At 33.7% G+C, this 21995-nt stretch overlaps 3 protein-coding genes across 5 annotated transcripts; all 3 read left to right on the forward strand.

The window, feature by feature from the left end:
* Positions 1 to 74: 74 nt before the first annotated feature.
* On the forward strand, positions 75 to 15723 carry LOC137827926 (pleiotropic drug resistance protein 2-like). Of its 3 annotated transcripts, none has more exons than XM_068634301.1 (20): positions 75 to 678; positions 843 to 963; positions 7307 to 7395; positions 7958 to 8042; positions 8820 to 9110; positions 9197 to 9287; positions 9397 to 10297; positions 10685 to 10845; positions 10986 to 11089; positions 11167 to 11332; positions 11407 to 11487; positions 11932 to 12074; positions 12245 to 12577; positions 12694 to 12984; positions 13074 to 13157; positions 13231 to 13364; positions 13475 to 13702; positions 14096 to 14267; positions 14590 to 14844; positions 15203 to 15723. In XM_068634301.1, exons 1-20 carry the CDS (start codon positions 269 to 271, stop codon positions 15470 to 15472), a joined length of 4410 nt encoding a protein of 1469 aa, XP_068490402.1. In that variant the 5' UTR covers positions 75 to 268; the 3' UTR covers positions 15473 to 15723. The 3 variants fall into 3 exon arrangements, with proteins under 3 accessions (XP_068490402.1, XP_068490401.1, XP_068490404.1); XM_068634300.1 differs by having other exon boundaries at positions 83 to 678; positions 11926 to 12074; XM_068634303.1 differs by having other exon boundaries at positions 83 to 678; positions 11947 to 12074.
* Positions 15724 to 18718: 2995 nt separating this feature from the next.
* On the forward strand, positions 18719 to 19975 carry LOC137829048 (uncharacterized). The gene has a single exon (XM_068635843.1). The coding sequence runs from the start codon at positions 18719 to 18721 to the stop codon at positions 19973 to 19975; it is 1257 nt and encodes a 418-aa protein (XP_068491944.1).
* A 716-nt stretch (positions 19976 to 20691) lies between these two features.
* On the forward strand, positions 20692 to 21105 carry LOC137829050 (uncharacterized). Its single transcript, XM_068635844.1, has one exon. It carries the CDS (start codon positions 20692 to 20694, stop codon positions 21103 to 21105), a length of 414 nt encoding a protein of 137 aa, XP_068491945.1.
* The last annotated feature ends 890 nt before the right edge of the window (positions 21106 to 21995 follow it).

Consider the following 21995-nt stretch of genomic DNA (forward strand, 5'->3'; position numbering starts at 1 on the left):
AAAGTAAAGAAAAAAAAAACAAGTGAAGGCCCACACACACCTTCATTTTGAAAATAAGTAGAGATTAAAAAAATGTTGATGTAAATTGAAGTGAAGAGAGGCATTTATAACAACTGAGCCATCAAAACGGTTGGTTTGAAGCAATCCAGTGGAAGCTTTCAAAATTGTCTCACAAATAAATGATTTGGGACTTCACACAATTTCTCATAATTTTGGGTTCCCCGACAGAAGAAATATTGAGTGTATCTATCATTGAAAGCAGGGAGGGATGGAGGAAGGGGTGGATGCAGGTGGTGAGGTGGTGAGGTCGATGAGCAGCTTGAGGATGAGCATAGGATCTTTGAGCAGAAGGAGTTGGGTCTCAGCTGGTGTTTCTGAGGTGTGGGGTGCTGGACATGGTGGGGATGTCTTTGACAGGAGCACAAGAGTGGATTGTGGTGATGATGATGATGAAGAGGAGCTGAAGTGGGCAGCCATAGAGAGGCTTCCAACATTCGAAAGGCTAAGGAAAAGCCTAGTGAAAAGGGTGTTAGAAGAAAGTGGAAGGTTCAATTATGAAGAGGTTGATGTATCCAACCTCGGTTTTCAGGACAAGAAGAAACTCCTTCACGCCATTCTAACCACTGTTCAACAAGACAACGAGAGGTTTCTCCGTAGCATGAGGGAGAGGATTGATAGGTCAGCTTCTTCTTTTCTTTTCTGTTCTGTTCTGTTCTGTTCATCATGTCACCGACATAACTAGCTGGTGTTTGCTTATTCACTTTGTTTTGGTTTTTTCATGTTTTAATTTGTTGTGTGATTTAAAAGGATGTTGATTGTGAAGTATCTGTTGTGTTGATTAGGGTTGCCATAGAGATTCCAAAAGTTGAAGTCCGATTTGAAAATTTGTTTGTGGAAGGAGATGCATTTAATGGAAGCAGAGCACTGCCAACCTTAGTGAACTCCACCATGAATGCGATGGAGGTATTGCTTTATTCCTGCATGTGTGTGGTTGAGTATGTTACTTCCCTTCTTCTCTACTTTCTCACATTTTCTACTTTTCATACGAACTAAAAGCCATCCACGTGTGCTACATTAAAAAACAATACTACATGTTAACCAGTAATAACGAGTAGTGTTTTATTGGCTTGTCCCTCCAGTTTTGCTTCTACACTCTTCATTTTCAAAAAAAAATATTGGTTAACCGATTAATATAAACTTGCTTTAAAGGTGGGTTGATGGATTCACACAGATAAATCTGTTGAAAATTAATTTTCTTTTTTAACAAAACTAGGGTTCTTAAAAATGAATTTCACATAATTAATAGATTAATCAATATTCAATCAGTACAACAAAAATTATGAAATAGAAAAACAATTTTAGAGAAAAAAAATAATTAGTTACTCTAATAACTAAATTATAGACAATTTTAAAAATTAAAAATATTTTTTATTTTTAAATTAATTTGTATTGTATTTAAATAGTTTTTAAATTGGTATCTAATTAGTTATTAAGGTTTTAACTACCAATTATTTAGATTTTAAATTTAGTAACTAATTATTAGATATCAATTTAAAAATTATTTAATAATAATAAAAATTAATTTAAAAATCAATTTTTTTTTAGTTTTTAAAATAATTTTTAATTTAGTCACTATAAATTATAGTTATTATATAAAAATTTGACCTAAAAAGAATTCAACTAATTTAAACAAATTCAACCTACTCTAACCAAACTTAAAAAGCATCCACCTTATTTTACCCCACATTGTGATTTAATTTATTACTTTTCAAAATTACTAAATATAGAGTAAAAATAAATGAGCTAGCATATGAAGCAAGTTGAATCATAAATATATAATTGGGAAAAAAACTCAAATTAGGTTCCACCTTTTTCTATTCCAGTTTAGCTAATCCATTACATAATTCGGTATAAAATTAACTCAAATGGACTAATTTAATTAAATGATTTAAAATATATTATTAACTTACTCAAAAATTAATTTTAATATTTTTTTTCTATTATTATCAAAGAAATTAAGTTTATAAAATTAAAAAAAAATTACTAATAATAAATATGTATATTTATATTTTAAGAACACTTAAAACTGTAAAGATAAATAGTGAAACCCTAAACCTAAGTACACCAGTTCATTAACTTATGTATATATGTTGTCTAGCTAATATTAACCATAAAAATTACTATAATAATATTTTAACTCAATTTTTTTTATTAAAAGAGCTAGAATATAGTTACAAATTAATTAAATATTTATATTATTTAAATCATTTAAATAAATAAACAGGCATATTAGTAAAAAAAATAATGAATTTTTTTGTTTTATTTTGTGATAAATATTTTAAATAAATTAAAATTCTTAAAGTGATAAAGAATATGGGACCAAGAGTAATTATATCATTTAATAATATGCACTCCATGTTTCTCAACTAATGACATCAAAGTAAACAGAAATTATAATCAGTGTTCTTAGTATTACAAATAGGGTTATAAAATTAAAAAAAAAATATTGAGATACATGAAAATTTATTCTTTGTATTTTTGGTTTGATTATACATTTTATTACTAAATGATTATCAATTTGAAAATTGTCCTAACCAGGCTTTTCAATTTTACTATGATTTTTCAATACATTTTATTACAAAAATTTCAATTTTTACAATCATATAATTTTTTTAACACATTTTATCATCATACTATTTTAATTTATACGAATTTTACCATTATTAGTTATATATACAATGACATTATTTTAAAAAAAAAGTGATAAAGCAAAGTCGTCTTTTAGAAATGTGTAATACACTTTATTATATTTTTTAATATATAAGTAAAATGTGTAAAAATTTAAAAAAATATAATAATAAAATGTACAAAGAAACATTTGAATAATATATATTTTTAAATAATATAGTAAAGTGGTAAAATGAATTTAACTATATATTTTTTTTAAAACCCTCCTATATGATTTCCAATCCTTTATTGTGTTGTCGAAATAGTTAATAAGATTTTAAGATAAAAAACATTAGATTAAACAAAAATTTTAAATAATAACTGATAATATTTTATTAAGTATCTTCAAGACGTTGGGTAATACTATCATAAATATTTTTCTGAGGAATGATTTTACTCACTGTCAAATTTGAAATCACACAAAAAAAAAAAACTAATTGAAATGATTTTTCTTTTTCGTGCTGATATATTGATAATACATTTTATACTATAATAAATTAATATTTTATTATTTTTATTTTATTTTTTAATTTAAAAATATTATTATAAACAGTATAAAATATATATGTTGTTTAGTGTCAATATAACTTTTCTATTCCTGAAAGTTCCTGAAAGTTGTATTACAAAAACATCACATCACAAGGGAGCATTAATTTCTTTTTTCCTTCTCAATAAATATCAAATAACTGGAATTCCAAAGAATTTAATACGGAAAGATGGAATTGAACTTATTATATCTACTCTATAATATGAAAGTACATATGATATCCGATGGAATAAAAGTGAAAAGGTTTCATTAAAAAGATTTTAATAATAACTTTACGTTTAAATACTTTTTACAGTAAAATATATATATTTTTTATCTTCTTAATATAAGCCATTAAGACTGATTTAATAAAACCATTTAACATTTTAAAAATCTCCATAAAACTGTTGAAGGGAATAAAATGCTAATTTTCAAGATTTGATAAAATAAAAACATTTATTTTGAAGACAGCAAAGAATTATTCTGAGAGCATGCATTCATTACCAACTACCAAGATATATAGGGTACTGCTATTAATAAATTCGGATTCAACAGATAGGAGTGTGATCATAATTATACCTTCTTCTATTGGAATTTAGTGTCTAAGAACAAAAAGTTTTGTTCAGTTCTTCTAATTTATCTGTTGATAACGAAGAGCAGAAGCAAAAACAAAAATATGTTCTTAATAATATCTAGAGCAAGCATTTTGTCGTGAACGACCATGATTATAGTTTGTAACACTTTATGTTACTAGAGTGATATTATTAGAAGATAATGTTCCAATTTTACATAGCAAAACAAATCTTATATTTCTCTTCAAGGGGACATCAGAATCCCTTGCTGCTGTTCACTTCTCAATAAGCTGAAGATCATTTTTGTAACACATATAAACTACTTATTAACTAAAGATAAAGTTTCATTTAATAATTAGATTAAATATATTTTTTAATGAAATTAGTTTTTTTTTAATTTAAACTTTAAACATCCTCACTTGTAGTAAAAAAATTATTAAAATAAATTCTTATCAGTATTTTTTTATATTATAATTTTTAATATTTATTATAATGTTATCACTTAAAAAAACAATAACTTATTCCAATATTCCTTATTACAATATTCATATTCAAGAGTTTTAAAATTCGAAGAATAAAAATTAATTTTACATGAAAATACATAACAAAAATTAATTTTACGTAAAGGAAAAATATATTTAACTCTTAATAATTTAAATAAGTTATCTCTGACAAAAATTAGGATCATAATTTAAGCTTTTTAAAATAATGTTTTAAATTAAAACTAGAATTTCATCAGAACAAATGTTAGTATTAAAGATCAGTACTTAAGTTTTGTCTCTCTCAGTGTATTCACATGCATTTGTCTGGGTACGGAGAAATGAATAAATGGGTGAAAATAAAAATAAATAGGAATAATTGATGGAGGTAAGGTTGAAAAAAAAATTTTTTTAAAAGTGGTGTGACTTATTAGTACTTTTTTATTCTATTTTTTAATTTTTTTTATTATCTCTATTTTTTCTTTATTTTTAAATACTTTTTAATTTCACTTATTTTCATCAATCTTTTCTATATATGTATTTATTGATTGATTTCTCTTCTCTCTATCAAACAAAAAGTTAGTGTCATGGCAATAAATATAATCGATTGAACATTTTAAATTACTTTAAAAATTATATATGTAATTGATTTTTTTATCGTTTTGGTGTCGCATAACAAATATTTTTTCCAATAAAGACTTTTTTTTAACAACTCATAAGAGCTTTACACAAATTTAATCTAATAAAAAATAATGGGTATTAAATTACAAAAGTTCCAATAATTTTTCTAATTAAGAACACTGAAATAAAACATTAAATTTTCTATCATCTAAAGATATCAATAATATAGTGCTTAAAGCTTACTAGATATTCTGAGTGGTGTATTTGTTTGGACGTTTTAAACTGTATATGTTGGCAACATTTATTTAAATTAATAATATTTTTAAGACGAGCCAAACTATTTTCTAAAAAATACGATCTTTAATTTTTAAACAAATAAAAATGATTATATTTTACAAATTTAAGGAACTTGTTTCTTTTTATATATACATATTTGAATGAGTAAGAATGTTTATAGCAAAATATCATTTTAAATGAGACTAAACTTAGGTGTTAAGTGTTATTACCAATAATCTAATATTTTTTAAATAATACATATTTAATATAATATAACACACAATAAACAAGTTGGATTCATAATTTACCAATCCAAACCAATTAGATTATTTTTTATAAAAGGTGTGTAGGTAATTCATACCCTTGAACATCTTTATTAAATCATCACATGTTTCTCTATTGGTTAAATAATAATAGTGCATATGATATTTTGTTTTAATTTCTAAGTAAAAATATTATTTTTCCACTTTTCTTTTTTCCTTTTACAGATTTTTTTTTCTTGAGAAAGAAAAGAAGAAGCTAAGAAAAAGTAGTTGAGGAATAACCTTGTTCGTTGTTGGGTGTGAATAGTTTTAAATATTTGAACATTACATGTTCCTAACTTTGAGAAAATCTCCCCCAATGGGACCCAGGCCCATATAACAGCTACCTGCATTCAAAAAAATATGGGCATCAGAAAGAAAAAGTAGTTCCAGAAAAAAAAAGTTAATTTTGTCCAAAATATTTTTTGTTAAAATTTGTTTGTTATATCCAGTGAAGGATTTTAACTGCTAATAAGAAAGTAAGAAAATAAATTTAAGAAAATTTTTTCCTGACACATATTTTTCCAATATGATTTTTTCATCCAATTACATTTACTATGGATAACAGTTTATATTATTTTTTATATTAAAATTCATGTCTAGAAAAAGTTCTGATAGATTGACAATAAAAAATTTATGCGCATGTTTATTAAACTCTAGATTTAAATCAATTTTATATTCATAATGTGAATATTTTTATATTTGAGCAAATTTTTCTAAAAATTTAGATTTAGTTATATTATAAGAGACATAATTACGTATTTTAAGAAAAAAAAATTTGATGTTACTTCTATATTATCAAAAACAAATTAAAAAATATTTTGAAATCGTGGAAGAGAATATAAAATACATTATTTAAAAAAGATATATCATTTCATATCTATTGATTTTTTTTTTTACATTACATCAATTAATTTGATATTGTAAGTTAAAATTTAAATTTAAATTGGAATTGTGTAATTTAACTATTTGGGAAGGAAAAAAATATTCCTAATCATTAAACACTCAAGAAACTATAATGTATCGCATTATGCGACAATTAACTGTTTAAGTAATGAAATATTATTTTTTATATTAAAATTATTAAAATTCATGTCTAGAAAAGTTCTGATAGATTGACAATAAAAATTTTATGCGCATGGTTATTAAACTCTAGATTTAAATCAATTTTATATTCATAATGTGAATATTTTTATATTTGAGCAATTTTTTCTAAAAAAACTAGATTTAGTTATATTATAAGATACATAATTACGTATTTTAAGAAAAAAAAATATTTGATGTTACTTCTATATTATCAAAAACAAATTAAAAAATATTTTGAAATCGTGGAAGAGAATATAAAATACATTATTTAAAAAAGATATATAATTTCATATCTATTGATTTTTTTTTTTACATTACATCAATTAATTTGATATTGTACGTTAAAATTTAAATTTAAATTGGAATTGTGTAATTTAACTATTTGGGAAGGAAAAAAATATTCATAATCATTAAACACTCAAGAAACTATAATGTATCGCATTATGCGACAATTAACTGTTTAAGTAATGAAATAACAGTGTGATCTCTTAAGAAGAATTAAAGATTTTTAAGGAAAACAAAATTAGAAGCAAATTAAATTAATTTAAAAAATTAAAATTAATATGTGTAAGAACTTTAAGATAATTTCTTTAAATTTTTTTATCACCAGCCATCAACCTCAACATTCTTCTTTGAAGCCCATTAAACGTAGTTATTTGAACTCTTTTAGAGCATTTGTCTAATGATACTTTCTTCTTTTTGGTTTGTGGCAAACAGAGAATTCTTGGATCAGTTAATCTTCTTCCATCAAAGAAAAGTGTTATCAAGATACTCCAAGGTGTTAGTGGAATTGTCAAGCCTGCAAGGTGCTTGATACAAGTCTTTCTAGTTAAAGTGGTGTTGCACAGTACATTTTCTAACTTAAAAAGGAGTATAAATTGGAAATGAGGCCTTAAGATTGTTTTGTAGTAGGAGGATCTGAGAGTCTCAATTGAACCTTACCTTATGTCAAATAAGAAAAACAAAAGAGAAAGGGTTTTTGATAGAGATGCTATCACAGTTCAATAACAAAGTTTCTGATGTTGACCCGGTTGAACTTTTCACAATATTATTTTCTATTGGGAAATATGTCTTTTCTGTTTCAAATCAAGGAAATGTCTTTTATATTATAATTTTTTAAGCTATGTTGTTAGGAAAAAAGGTGTTGATATGTTGAGAATTCTTTATCAGATTACAAGTGAAAAGATAAACTTTTTGATGAATTACCAATACAATTTTAAAATTATTTCAGTTCAGAAAAAAGTTATTTCTATTTCTCATTCGAGTTATAATACGATGCAGATTCTCAATGATGATAATGATGTTGCTAACTTTTTATTGGTATTTTTATTCCTTATCTGTATCTAAACTTTCTCAAACACTCTCCAGATTGACCTTGCTTTTGGGGCCCCCGAGATCAGGAAAAACTACACTGTTGCAAGCACTTGCTGGGAAACTGGACAAGGATTTAAGGGTTGGCCATCCTCTCCATCAATAAGAAAGAATGCAATGATATCTTTTTTTATAACATATATATATATATATATATCATTTTATCAAAATGATAATTTTGCAGGATTGAATATTTGCTTCTAAGTTCTAACAAACAAAAGAAAAGAAAGGACCCCCCCTAACATTTACCCTTATTTGGAATATAAGTACACATAGAATAGTGATACTTCATTCGTTAAGTGAATTGAAGAAAGTGTTTTATAAGTTTATCATCATGTCAGACAGTATAACTTTATTTCGTATCTATCATATGCTAATGCTTAGTACTCACTCATTGCTTTATGTGTTCCACTCCTTCCAATCATGATCATGTTAGGAATATGGTGAGCCAGTTTCTTACAGTTGATGACCCTAATTCTTGACCTGATATATAAGCTCGTAGTGTGACCAATTTCGGAAGAAATTGAGATTTTTTTTGAGGTCTAACGTGGTTGCAGAGGTCTTGGGCTAATATGCCCGAGATCCGAGCCCATCATCAATATAAGTGTTAGACACTACAGTCACTCTCTTCTACCAATTTTCAATATAGTGCATGTTTTTCTTTTCTTTAAGAATTGTTAAATTTGTGTGCTCATTCTTCTATATTTATCTCAGTTGTCCATTATTTCTAACACGATGAATATGATTGATTTCCCAGAATTGACTTCTCACCTTAGGATCATAGATAAAGAAGTCAAGTAAAATAAACAATAAAAAATCTAAGTTTGGACAATGAATCATCAAATTATTTCATCAACAGGTTTCCGGAAGAGTCACTTACTGTGGTCATGAATTATCAGAATTTGTTCCTCAAAGAACATGTGCTTATATTAGTCAGCATAATCTTCACCATGGAGAGATGACAGTCAGAGAAACGCTGGACTTTTCTGGACGTTGCTTGGGAGTTGGAACGCGGCATGAGCTTCTAGTAGAATTGATAAAGCGAGAAAAGCAAGTTGGACTCAAACCAGATCCAGAGATAGATGCCTTCATGAAAGCCACAGCAGTGGAAGGTCAAGAAACAAGTCTCAATACAGATTATGTTCTGAAGGTTTGATTCCTCTACTTCTATTAGATCACACTGTGCTTTCAGTCGCTATATCTTGCCATTTGACATATCAAGGAAAATGAACTCAGGTTCTTGGATTGGAAATATGTGCTGATACTTTGGTGGGAGATGAGATGAGAAGGGGAATATCTGGTGGAGAAAAAAAGAGGTTAACTACTGGTATGGGAAAAAATTATCTTAATCAAGAGATGTTAGTCTCCTTGAATTACTGCTTTCCATTTCCTGCTAGTTCAATGCTCAAGCACTGGCTTTCATATCATGGATGCAGGTGAGATGTTGGTAGGACCTGCAAAAGTGTTCTTAATGGATGAGATTTCAACTGGTTTGGATAGTTCCACAACCTTCCAAATTGCCAAGTTCTTGAGGCAGCTAGTGCATGTCATGGATGTTACAATGATAATCTCTCTTTTACAGCCTGCACCAGAAACATTTAACCTTTTTGATGACATAATCTTGCTTTCAGAAGGCCACATTGTCTACCAAGGTCCACGTGAGAGTATTCTCAACTTTTTTGAGAGTGTAGGCTTCAAATGCCCCGAAAGAAAAGGAATTGCAGACTTCTTACAGGAGGTTACTTCTAGAAAGGACCAAGAGCAATACTGGTTCGCAAGGGACAAGCCTTACCAGTATGTCAGCGTTCCTGAATTTGTATCTCACTTCAACAATTTTGGCATTGGCCAACAACTTTCCCAAGAACTTCAGGTTCCTTATGACCGTGCCAAAACTCATCCTGCTGCTTTGGTCAAAGATAAATATGGGATCTCAAAACTAGAACTCTTGAAGGCATGCTTTTCAAGAGAGTGGCTACTGATGAAGCGCAGTGCTTTTATATACATATTTAAAACTACTCAGATTACGATAATGTCTTTGATTACTATGACAGTGTTTTTTAGGACAGAAATGAAAAGTGGTCACCTTGAGGATGGGGGAAAATATTATGGTGCACTGTTCTTTAGCCTCACAAACATAATGTTCAATGGAATGGCTGAGCTTGCAATGACTATTTTTAGACTTCCCGTTTTCTTCAAGCAAAGAGATTCATTGTTTTATCCAGCATGGGCTTTTGCACTTCCCATATGGATCTTTCGAATTCCTCTCTCTTTTGTAGAGTCCGGTTTATGGGTTGTCCTTACTTATTACACCGTAGGTTATGCTCCAGCTGCAAGTAGGTATGAAACTATGCTAATTAATTTATATAAAAGAATCAACCATTCCAGAACTTTATACTGCTACAAGTAGATCTACTATGATTTGTTTTCATTCCATGGATGAAAACTGTTAATTGAATCATTGTGTGTTTATGATTTGTTATCTATGTATGCGTGTGTTTTAGAAAAATCTACCCCACATCAATGAGTATTAAGTAACCCCACCACCTTTCATGGTACTATTTGGTGCATGCTAAAGAATGGTTTTTTTCAAACAGTTTTGTATTGGGTGAGTATTCTTTTGAAAGTGTAATTAATTGACACACTTTCCATGTTCATTTGTTTTATTGACTTGCAAGTAGCAAGAAATTAAGTGTCTTCAATAATAAATTTAATCAATTATTGCAGATTTTTTGGTCAGTTATTAGCATTTGTCTGCGTCCATCAAATGGGTATCTCACTGTTCCGATTCATTGCTGCTCTTGGGAGAACACAGGTTGTGGCAAACACGTTTGGTTTCTTTGTACTGCTACTTTTTTATGTTCTTGGTGGGTTCATTATTGCCAGAGGTGAGCCTCATTATTCCTTTGCATTCTCTACTCAACTGGTAAAATAAAAATGGAATGCATGACGGAAAGCATTATATCATTCACTCAAGCAACTGTGTGAAGAAGAATGATTCATGCAACTTGAATAATTTCCTTTACAGATAACCTTGAACCCTGGATGAAATGGGGTTATTATGTTTCTCCTATGATGTATGGTCAGAACGCCATTGCTATCAATGAATTCCTTGACCCGAGATGGAGTGCTGTAAGATCATTAACATGCGGATAATTTTTCTCTTTTACATTTTCTTTGAAAACTGCATTCATTTATCTACTTTGCAGCCCAACAAGGACAGAAGAATTCCTGGCCGTACAGTTGGGGAGGCTCTTCTCATGGTTAGAAGCATGTATACTGAAGAATATTGGTACTGGATTTGTATTGGTGCTCTCCTAGGCTTTTCTCTGCTTTTCAACATTTGTTTTATAATTGCTTTGACGTTTCTGAATCGTAAGTTCCCATACTGCAGCTTCTTTCTCATACTGCCACCATAAAACTATCTCTAACAACATCTTAAATGGCAGCATACGGAGAGTCTAAATCTATTATTCTAGAGGAGCAAACCGAGAAAAAGGGAACTACAGAAAAGAGTTCTATTTCAGCTGGTAAATCATTTGAAACTACCAACCTTACCTTTTTCTTTCTTATCATGATATATTGTAGAATTTGAGAGAATGTTTTCTGGTTTCTGTTTCGTTTCCTGTTTATCAGAATTTGTACAGGAAATAATGAAAATAACATTTTATTGTTTTCCTTTTTATTTTCTGTTTTCAATTTTTCCTGTATAAACTTTAAAATTAGGAAACAAATTGTAAATAAAAAAATGTTTTCTGAAACCAATTTCTTGCTCACCAAGTTACTTGGTTGGTTTCATCACTTTGATCACAATTTGGACTTTGCCCTGCATGGTTTGAAATGAATTTTCTGTTGGTGCTCTGCTAGGATTTTGCTTGTTTTCAACTTTAATTTCTTAAGTGTTATTTACACGAAATGTCTTTCGGCTATTATAATGTATTTCTTTCCAATACAAACTAAATGATTAGATGCAGATATTGATATGGCAGAAAAAAACAGCCGAGAGAATTCAACTCCTGAAGAAGACACTTTAACAACCAAGAGGGGAGTGGTGTTACCCTTTAGGCCTCTATCACTTGCCTTTGATCACGTGAATTACTACATCAATATGCCAACCGTAAATTCTACATACTCAGTCAAAATTTATCATCTCCGACTGTCATTCGCTTCAGCATTGTTCTCACCACTTTCTTTTCCTACTTGTGACAAATATCTGTGCTGATTAACTACTTTTACATCTGTATTAATCTTCCAATGTACAATATTTTAACAGTGTTTTCATATCAGGAAATGGAAAAACATGGAATTGAAGGGAGTCGACTTCAACTACTAAGAGATGTCAGTGGTGCTTTCAGGCCTGGTGTACTAACAGCATTAGTAGGTGTAACTGGTGCTGGCAAAACCACATTGATGGATGTTCTAGCTGGAAGAAAAACTGGTGGTTATATTGAAGGAAGTATCAACATATCTGGTTACCCAAAAAAACAGGCAACTTTTGCTAGGATTAGTGGATATTGTGAACAAAATGATATCCATTCTCCAAATATCACAGTGCACGAATCTCTTACGTTTTCAGCTTGGTTGCGTCTTGGTAAGGAGGTCAACAGTAAAATAAGGAAGGTGTGTTTTGTTTAAATCAAATCTCACACCACTCCCCCCTCTAGATTTCTCTCTCTATATAAAACGTTATACCTTCTAATCTCCATACTCAAACTAGACAGTATCTCATATCGCAGATGTTTGTCGAGGAAGTTATGAACCTCGTTGAGCTAAATCAAGTAAGAAATTTTCTAGTAGGTCTTCCAGGGGTAGATGGTTTATCAACTGAACAAAGAAAGAGACTAACCATTGCTGTAGAATTGGTTGCCAATCCTTCCATCATCTTTATGGACGAGCCCACCTCCGGTCTTGATGCTAGAGCTGCAGCAATTGTCATGCGTACTGTCAGAAATACAGCAGATACAGGTAGAACTATCGTCTGTACAATTCATCAACCAAGCATTGACTTATTCGAAGCTTTCGATGAGGTACCACTTCCCAATATTTGGAAGATGAAATTATTATTTGTATGTTAATTATAAGACTCAATTCTATCTCAACTTAATCTTCCCTTCAGCTGCTTTTGATGAAGAGAGGAGGACAACTCATATATAATGGTCCCTTAGGTCAACAATCTCAGAAGCTTATAGAGTACTTTGAGGTGAGTATGAGTTCTGCACTGCAAAATGTATACATTACATTCTCAAAGTAATAATCTTATATACTATTTGTAGGCTATTCCTGGAGTTCCTAAAATCAAAGATGGTTATAATCCTGCCACTTGGGCTTTGGAGATCAGTTCTCCAGAAGTTGAGAGTCAGCTTTGTGTAGACTTTGCAGAACTGTACACTAAGTCAGAATTGTATCAGTTAAGTATTAATTGAAGTTGTATTCCCATAGTACTGTCACTGTTTCCCTCTTCTAATCTGAAATTATACATGGCCTTCTCTTTTCATTTCTGACATCAACTCTTTTCAGGAGGAATCAAGAACTTATTAAAGAGCTAAGCACACCTTCAGAGGGAACAAAGGAGCTTGATTTCCCTAATAAATACTCCCAGTCCTTTATTACTCAATGTATAGCTTGCTTCTGGAAACAGAACTTGTCCTACTGGAGGAATCCACAGTATAATGCCATCCGCCTCTTCTTATCAATAACTATAGGTGTTATTTTTGGACTCGTTTTCTGGAAAAAAGGAAAGAAAATGTAAGTCCATATGTTCTGCTATCTCTTGTGCTTACAGAAAAAATGGATTAACTTTTGATAGGACAACCCATGAATCAAGTGAGATCAAATTTATCATACATTCTTGGTTGGAGACTAACAGAACAATTTAAAGCTTTGTTCATACTGGATGATACTTCCTATCGTAGGTCGAGTTGAAATATTTGTAGGAATCATCAATATCTTGTCAATTGTTAATGTAACAGAGGTCATAGAAGTGCACAACCATCTACAAGAACTCTTTTTATCTAGTTTTTTTTTTTTAAAAGAAGTCATAGCAATGTATTTTATCAACATAATCAAAAAGAAAATACCATGGCTAAGTTCACGATCATGAAAGGTGACTAAGGTGAGGATAAAATACATTGTCTGCAGAGATACGGAGCAAGATCTAATGAATTTAATGGGAGCTGTCTTTACTGCTGTTTTCTTTGTTGGAGGCTCCAACACTACTAGCGTTCAACCCATAGTTGCAATAGAAAGAACAGTCCTATACCGTGAAAAGGCAGCTGGATTGTACTCAGCTCTACCTTATACAATTGGTCAGGTAAATGCAGTTATCCTTTCACAGAAAACAAGACAAAGATAATTAATAGTTTATCTGCGTGTTTTGATGCCAACCAAAATTGATTCTGGTCTGGTCCCTATAATTATATCCAAGAATTCGAAAACTGGAAGCAACTATTTCAATTCTTCCATAATTGATTTCAATTCAACTTTAAAAGTTAAAGCAACAAATAGTTGCTTCCACTTTTCCAATTTTTGGATATGATTTTAGGGGTCAAAATCAAATTATGGTAGTTATCCAAACACGCACTAATTGTCAATGACTGAGCAAATTTATGATATCTATAAACACTGTTCTGCAGGTGGCAGTGGAATGTATTTATGTTGCAATACAGACATTTACCTTTAGTCTTATCCTTTTCTCAATGATGGGGTTCCCTTGGCAAGTTGATAAGTTCTTGTGGTTTTACTTCTTTATGTTCATTTCGTTTGTCTACTTCACTCTTTATGGAATGATGACTGCAGCTCTAACACCAAACCCCCAAATTGCTGCAATTGTTATGGCCTTCTTTCTAGTGTTTTGGAACGTATTCTCAGGCTTCATTATCCCAAAATCGGTAAGTATACCAAACAATAATTAAATATAGTTATAGCCAGGGAGTAACAAAACAAACTGTTCACTGGCCTGCATTAAATATACTTCAAACATTGAGTGCACTTTTTGAAATCCTTTTGCAATCTATTCTTTAAAACCAGCTTGGATAAACTTTTCAATAATCACTTACTGGAAAGAAGATAAAAAAAAATGCATTAACTTATGCACCCAATTTATGTTGAAATTGAATGAGACTTTTGATATTGGTGATTGGTCCTAATTTTAGAAACTTGATTGATATTTTATTTGTACTGAATCACAAGTGCTTCAATAACAGCTTACAGAAACTAAAACTATCAGCTGCTTCACATGTTTTGCAGAAAATTCCAATATGGTGGAGGTGGTATTACTGGGTATGTCCAACTGCATGGAGTTTATATGGCCTAGTGACTTCCCAGGTGGGAGACAAAACTAATACAATTCTGGTACCTGGATCAATATCCTTGTCAGTAAAAGCATACCTTCGGGAAGAGTTCGACTATGAATATGGCTTCCTTGGAGTTGTTGTTGTGGCTCTTGTTGCTTTTGTCACATTGTTTCTTTTTGTTTTTGCATATGGTATCAAGGTTCTTAATTTCCAGAAGAGATAAGTAACACAGATACTATAAATGAACAGAATAAACACAAATAAAAAGAAAAGAAAGAGTAAGGAAAGACATTTGAAGGTTTTTGTAGACTGATAAGTAGCATTATGCTTTTCCATACTGTCTGAAATTTTCACTTGTATCTAGTTATTGGTCATTGTTCAACATCTGAACCAACATACCCTTCCAAAGTGTACAAAAGAAAATGACTGCTGTGCATATTAGCAGTGTGAATAAATGGACTACTTTTTAGTAAACTCTTGTATTAGTTTTTGAACTTATAGGCCAGACATGACAAAGACACTTATATGACACGGACACAGAGATGCATATAGTCTCTAAAATATAAGATGTGGGAACACGGATCTATATATTATATAATTATAAATTATATAATAAAAATAAAGATTTATGTGCACTAAGTATGTTTCAATTTTTGTTTGGAACAAAAAGATATTTTTCATGACTGGTTCAAAAATAGTTGTTCTTTATTTTTATAATCATAATAAAAATTTATACAATAAATTTGAGCGTTTTTAGAAAATAAATTTGAGCGTTTTTAGAAAATTAATGTATTTTCTCTTACTTAAAATTTTGTTAGATTCGTGTTAGAATTATCAGAAATTCAATAAATATTTTTTGAATTGGACATTCACTGATATGTATAAGTGTCGTACGAGCGTTGATGTCTAATACGTCACAATTTGAAAGAAGTATTTGAGTTTCATAATAAGTACCAATCATGTTAACTTTTGACATAGTAAATTTCACCCTCTATTTTATGAATCTACAAAAATGGTATTTATTTTAATTTTTAATCTATGCCAGTGACAAACAATAGTGTAAATGAATAATTTGTTCAAAATAAATAAATTCTATTAGCAAGATAATGTAGTTACTTATCTTTTATCCGGTTTGTCAGAAGAATTTTTATTAAGGAAATAATAATTATCAAAAAATTATATGCAACTATTGTATGCAATATTGTACGATATTGTACCCAATTATATGCAATTAATTTAATAATGATATAATCTCATGATTAGTATCCTACCTAATTAGATTGTAATTTGGAGAGAGAAACTCCCTATATATTGTCTATACATGGTGATGTAACAATACAACAATACACATAAGAGAATAAGAAACATCTCTTCTTCTTACCATTTTTCATCTTTTTTTTATATGGTATCAGAGCACCGATCTTGGTGCCCTGACAGCCTCTCCATTTTTATCCCCTAAATAAAAAATCATGTCTGGCAAAGAAGGCATCACTAATGAGTCCGATAGAAACCTTGTACAAGGTTTCAGTGCCGAACAAATTCAGCAATTGGCAAAGGCTATTTACTCGTTCAACAATACCTGTAAAAGTGACATGTTTGTTAGCTCTGCAGGTCTACTTGCCCACAACTCCTCCTCTAATTCTGCTTTTACGAAACCATGGATTTTGGATAGCGGAGCAACCGATCACATTGCATCTGATTCACAATTTTTCACACACACTTCATCATCATTTATTTCAAATGTTAATCTGCCCACAGGATCAACTACGCCCATCACATCTACAGTCACAATTAAATTTAATGACAAAATCACTCTCAAAGATGTTCTTTGTGTTCATTCTTTTAATTTAAATCTCATGTCCATTAGTAAGATAACTAGTTCACTAAATTGTTGTGTCGTTTTTACTCCACATGGTTGCGTTTTACAGGACTTGGCTACGGGGAGGATGATTGGCTCGGGTAAACAACACGCAGGCTTATACTACATGTCCCATCTTCCAAACCAAGCCCACGCATCTCAAATACCGACCGACCCTGATTTATGGCACAAGCGCCTCGGACATCCTTCTCCGGCGTGTCTACAACTTGTATCTTCCTTACTACCTATCCCTATCAGTAAAAATCTCATTCTCATTCATAATTGTACCGGTAGACACCGGACGGACGTGGCCGACCGACCGAATGTATAATAAATGCAAGGGCATTTATGTAACAAGCCAAAGTAGTTAAGATACACCCCCGAAAAATAAGGAGAACGCACTTAGAGAAGATATGTTCCCCGGATATTCCGGAGCACGACTGGCAAGACCTATCCATAACCACCCTGAGCCCAAGGGATAGAAAGCCCATTAGGCAATCCTATAAATATTGTGCTCAAGCCAGAGAAAGGTACGTTTTCATTCACTGACTAAATCACACTTAGAATCTCATACTTACTTGAGCGTCGGAGTGCCTTCGCAGGTACCCTCCCCCGCCCGACCGAAGGAGACACCAAGAAGGAACGACCGACCGAAGGAGAAGAAGATCGACACGTCAGCAATTATACTACGTCAACCGACCGTGCCTGGGCCCCATCTCTCCATTCAGGTACAATTGGCGCCCACCGTGGGGCTGAGGCAAAATTTCAATTTTTAAAGCTATAATGGTTGCGACAAGGAACAACAACGACGTTATGGCAGAACAGATGACTATGATTCAAACCCTCCAAACTCAGATGGAGGAACTGCGGCAAAAGGGGATGGAAGACCGTCGTCATCACGAAGAGAATAGACGCCGCCAAGAGGAAGAAATCGCCTTATTGAGAGAGCATAACGCACGACTCCAGCGACAGGTCGATAATCCCGAATGAGAAGGCCAATCCCATATGGCCGACCGAACCGCCTCTCGCATACCTACACCGGCCGACACCAATCCTGCTTCCAGAGCTGAAACAGTTGAAAGAAAGTCAAGTAAAAGGGGTCATCCTTTTACAGAAGAAATCATCACCACACCACTTCCTGACAAATGGAAAGGCCTCGCCATTAAACTCTATGACGGCTCGACCGACCCGGACGAGCATTTAAATGTTTACAAGACGCAAATGACTTTGTATACCACAGATAATAATGTGTGGTGTAAAGTATTCCCCACGTCGCTTAAGGGAGAACCTCTTACCTGGTTTACAGAGCTGCCTCCGAACTCCCTTGACGACTTTGACATCCTAGCCGCGAAATTCTCCACTCAATATGCCACCAGCCGATCGCATCACATGTCGTCCATGTCTCTCCTAGCGGTACAACAAGAAAAAGGTGAATCTCTCAGAACCATTTTAGATAGGTTCAACAAAGCATGTATGAACATCCGAGGGCTCAAACAGGAAGTTGCGTTACACCATTTGGTCTTGGCCATCCGGTCGAGCCGTTTTACTGAAAGTCTCATCAAGAAGCCGCCTCAAGACATGGAAGACCTTTGAACTCGAGCAACCAAATTCATGAAAATCGAGGAACACATTGATTACCACCAACGGTTCAAAGCCGTCGGATCCGGAGTCCTCAAAGACCAAATACCGAGCAAAGAAAGAGAAATCGAGATCGAACGTACCGACCGAGCCACTCCAAGATCTGACCGGAACAGAGGAGGCCGAATTCCCATGTTTAACAGTTACACCCCTTTAACTGTTCCGTGGGGACGAGCCCTAGATGAAGCACTACAAACGGACTTAATCCCGACACTGAAACGATATCAAACGCCACCAAATGCAGATACCGCTAAGCATTGTCAGTACCATCGAAACTTCGGCCACCCGACCGAAGGATGTCAGGCATTGAAGGACAAAATCGAAGAGCTCATCCAGGCTGGCCATTTGCGGCAGTTCGTCAAGAGGACAAGGAATTCAAGATCCCCACCACGGAGTACCGACCGTCCATCCTGTGGTGTCGACCGGTTATACCGTAACGATTACAAACGTCGGACTGACCATAGCCAGGCTTCGCGGAAACGCAGTGAAAACCCCGTTCGGCGTACACGCGCCCGCAGCACAAGTCCCGACCGAAACGCCCGCCCTCGCCAACGAGTCCGCGAAGTCATCAACATGATTGCTGGACCCGTTACCTTGGGCGAACCGAACCACGAAGCAAATTATATAGCCGGGGGCTTTGTCGGTGGCGGGTGCTCAAATTCTGCCCGAAAGAAACATCTCCGGGACATCCAGTCCGCTCATGCTACCACGAGGAGGCGTCCACACATACCTCTGATCACTTTCACCGACGACGACTTCACAGCCATAGATCCAGCCCAGGACGACCCTATGGTAATCACCGTGGAAATTGACAAGTTCGCAATTGCCAAGACTTTGGTAGACCAAGGTAGCTCGGTCGACATATTATACTGGGAAATCTTCAAGAAAATGCGCATCCCAGAAGCAGATATTCAACCCTATAACGAACAAATTGTAGGTTTCTCAGGTGAACGGGTCGACACTAAGGGGTATATCGACTTATATACAACCTTCGGTGAGGAAGACAGTCTCCACAAAACAATAAACGTACGATATCTTCTGGTTAACGCCCAAACTTCCTACAACATCCTGCTCGGTCGTCCGTCCATCAACAGATTAAAAGCCATTGTTTCCACCCCACACTTAGCCATGAAATTCCCTTCGGCAAATAACGACATTGCAACAATCCATGTCGATCAAAAAACCGCTAGAGAATGTTATGTCGCAAGTTTGAAAAGTGAGCCAACTTGACGACTCTACACGACCAATCCGGACGACCGACTCCCGCAAAAAAGAGGACGATACCCGACCACTCCTTAAATGTTTGACACCCGACCAAGCTTCCTATGTCGTCCGAGAATTGCACGAGGGAATTTGCGGACAATGGCTACCAAAGTATTCCGGGCGGGATACTACTGGCCGACCGTCCAAGGCGACTGCACCAATTTCGTCCAAAAATGCCTTAAATGCCAAGAGTTTGGCACTTTGTCCCACCAAAAACCTGAAGAACTCCATTTTATGTTATCACCGTGGCCGTTCGTCCAATGGGGTATGGACATCATTGGCCCTTTCGCCCCCGGTAAAGGCCAATGTAAATTCTTGCTGGTCGACATTGACTACTTTACCAAGTGGATTGAAGCCGAACCTCTAACCGCGATCACCGCTCGCAATGTCCAAAATTTCGTATGGAAAAATATTGTTTGTCGTTTCGGCCTCCCACAGATCATCATCACCGATAACGGTCGGCAGTTTACCGACCGAACGTTAGCTGAATTTTACGAGAAACTCCACATCAAACACATCGCCAGTTCCGTCGAACACCCACAACCGGCCAAGCAGAAGCCGCCAACAAGGTCATTCTGAACGAGCTGAAGAAACGTCTTGGCCCAGCCAAAGATAACTGGACTGAAGAACTCCTAGAAGTCTTCTGGGTATATCGTTGTACCCCTCAGACGACCACACAAAAAATGTCGTACAGCCTAACATATGGCACTGAAGCCATGATCCCCGTCGAAATTGGAGAACCTTCCCTCCGCCGACAAACCCTTGATCTTGACCTAAACAAGGAAAGTCTCTTTATTGCTCTAGATCTTATTAACGAACTTCGAGACAAATGTAGAATTCGTGAGGAAGCATGCAAAATCAGAGCAGCCAGGCTATACAACTCCAAAGTTAAACCAAGACAGTTCCACAAAGGTGACTTAGTGTGGCGAATGCGAGGTGACGCCCGGAAGGAAGGCGACAAGTTTTCTAGCAATTGGGAAGGACCATTCCGCATAGCAGACACGGCAGGCGGCGGAGCCTATTATTTAGAACGTTTATCTGGAAAGAACATACCGAGAACGTGGAATGCCACGCATCTCAAATTTTATTACAGTTGAATTAATACAAGTGCACTCTTTCCTCGCTCGGTCGGTTTTTCCCTAAGGGTTTACGACCGAGAAGTTTTTAACGAGACACTATAAACCACCTATTTTTTTCTCACTCCCAAACTATGCCTCGTTCGGCACCAGAATTATCACATTATTACTAACGTAATCAGAATTAATTATGCCTCGTTCGGCATCCGAATTAGATTATTTCAACATAACCAGAATTCCTTATGCCTCGTTCGGCATCCAAATTATTATTCAACGTAATTAATTATGCCTCGTTCGGCACCAGAATCATCACATTATTACTAACGTAATCAGAATTAATTATGCCTCGTTCGGCACCTGAAATATCACATTTACTTATGCCTCGATCGGCATCCGAACTATCACATTCTAACGTAATCAGAATTAATTACGCCTCATTCGACATCTGAACTATCACATTCTAACGCAATCAGAATTAATTACGCCTCATTCGGCATCCGACTTATCATTATTCAATGTAATTAATTATGCCTCGTTCGGCATTCGAATTACCATTATTACTTTAACGTAATTATGCCTTTTTTCGGCGTCCGAATCATCATATTGCTTTAACATTATAGATCGCCATGCCAACCAAACATTGTTCAGATATCATCACTCGTTCGTCCTACGAACTATACATACATACCCATAAATATTACAAATATCCAAGATACAAGATTATATAGTCCACATGCCGGGTCCAACAAACATATCATTGAATATTATTCATCAATTCTTCAAACGAGGCGTCCGGTTGTGGCCCAGCAGTCTCCGCCTCGGCTTCTTCTTTCGGATTGTCAATGGGGTTGGTCGGCACCAGCTCTCCGTCAACCACCATTTTCTCTATATCGTACCGGTCGTCGTCCACC

This window comes from Phaseolus vulgaris, chromosome 7, assembly GCF_000499845.2.
Source record: "Phaseolus vulgaris cultivar G19833 chromosome 7, P. vulgaris v2.0, whole genome shotgun sequence".
In the NCBI taxonomy this organism is placed as follows: Eukaryota; Viridiplantae; Streptophyta; class Magnoliopsida; order Fabales; family Fabaceae; genus Phaseolus; species Phaseolus vulgaris.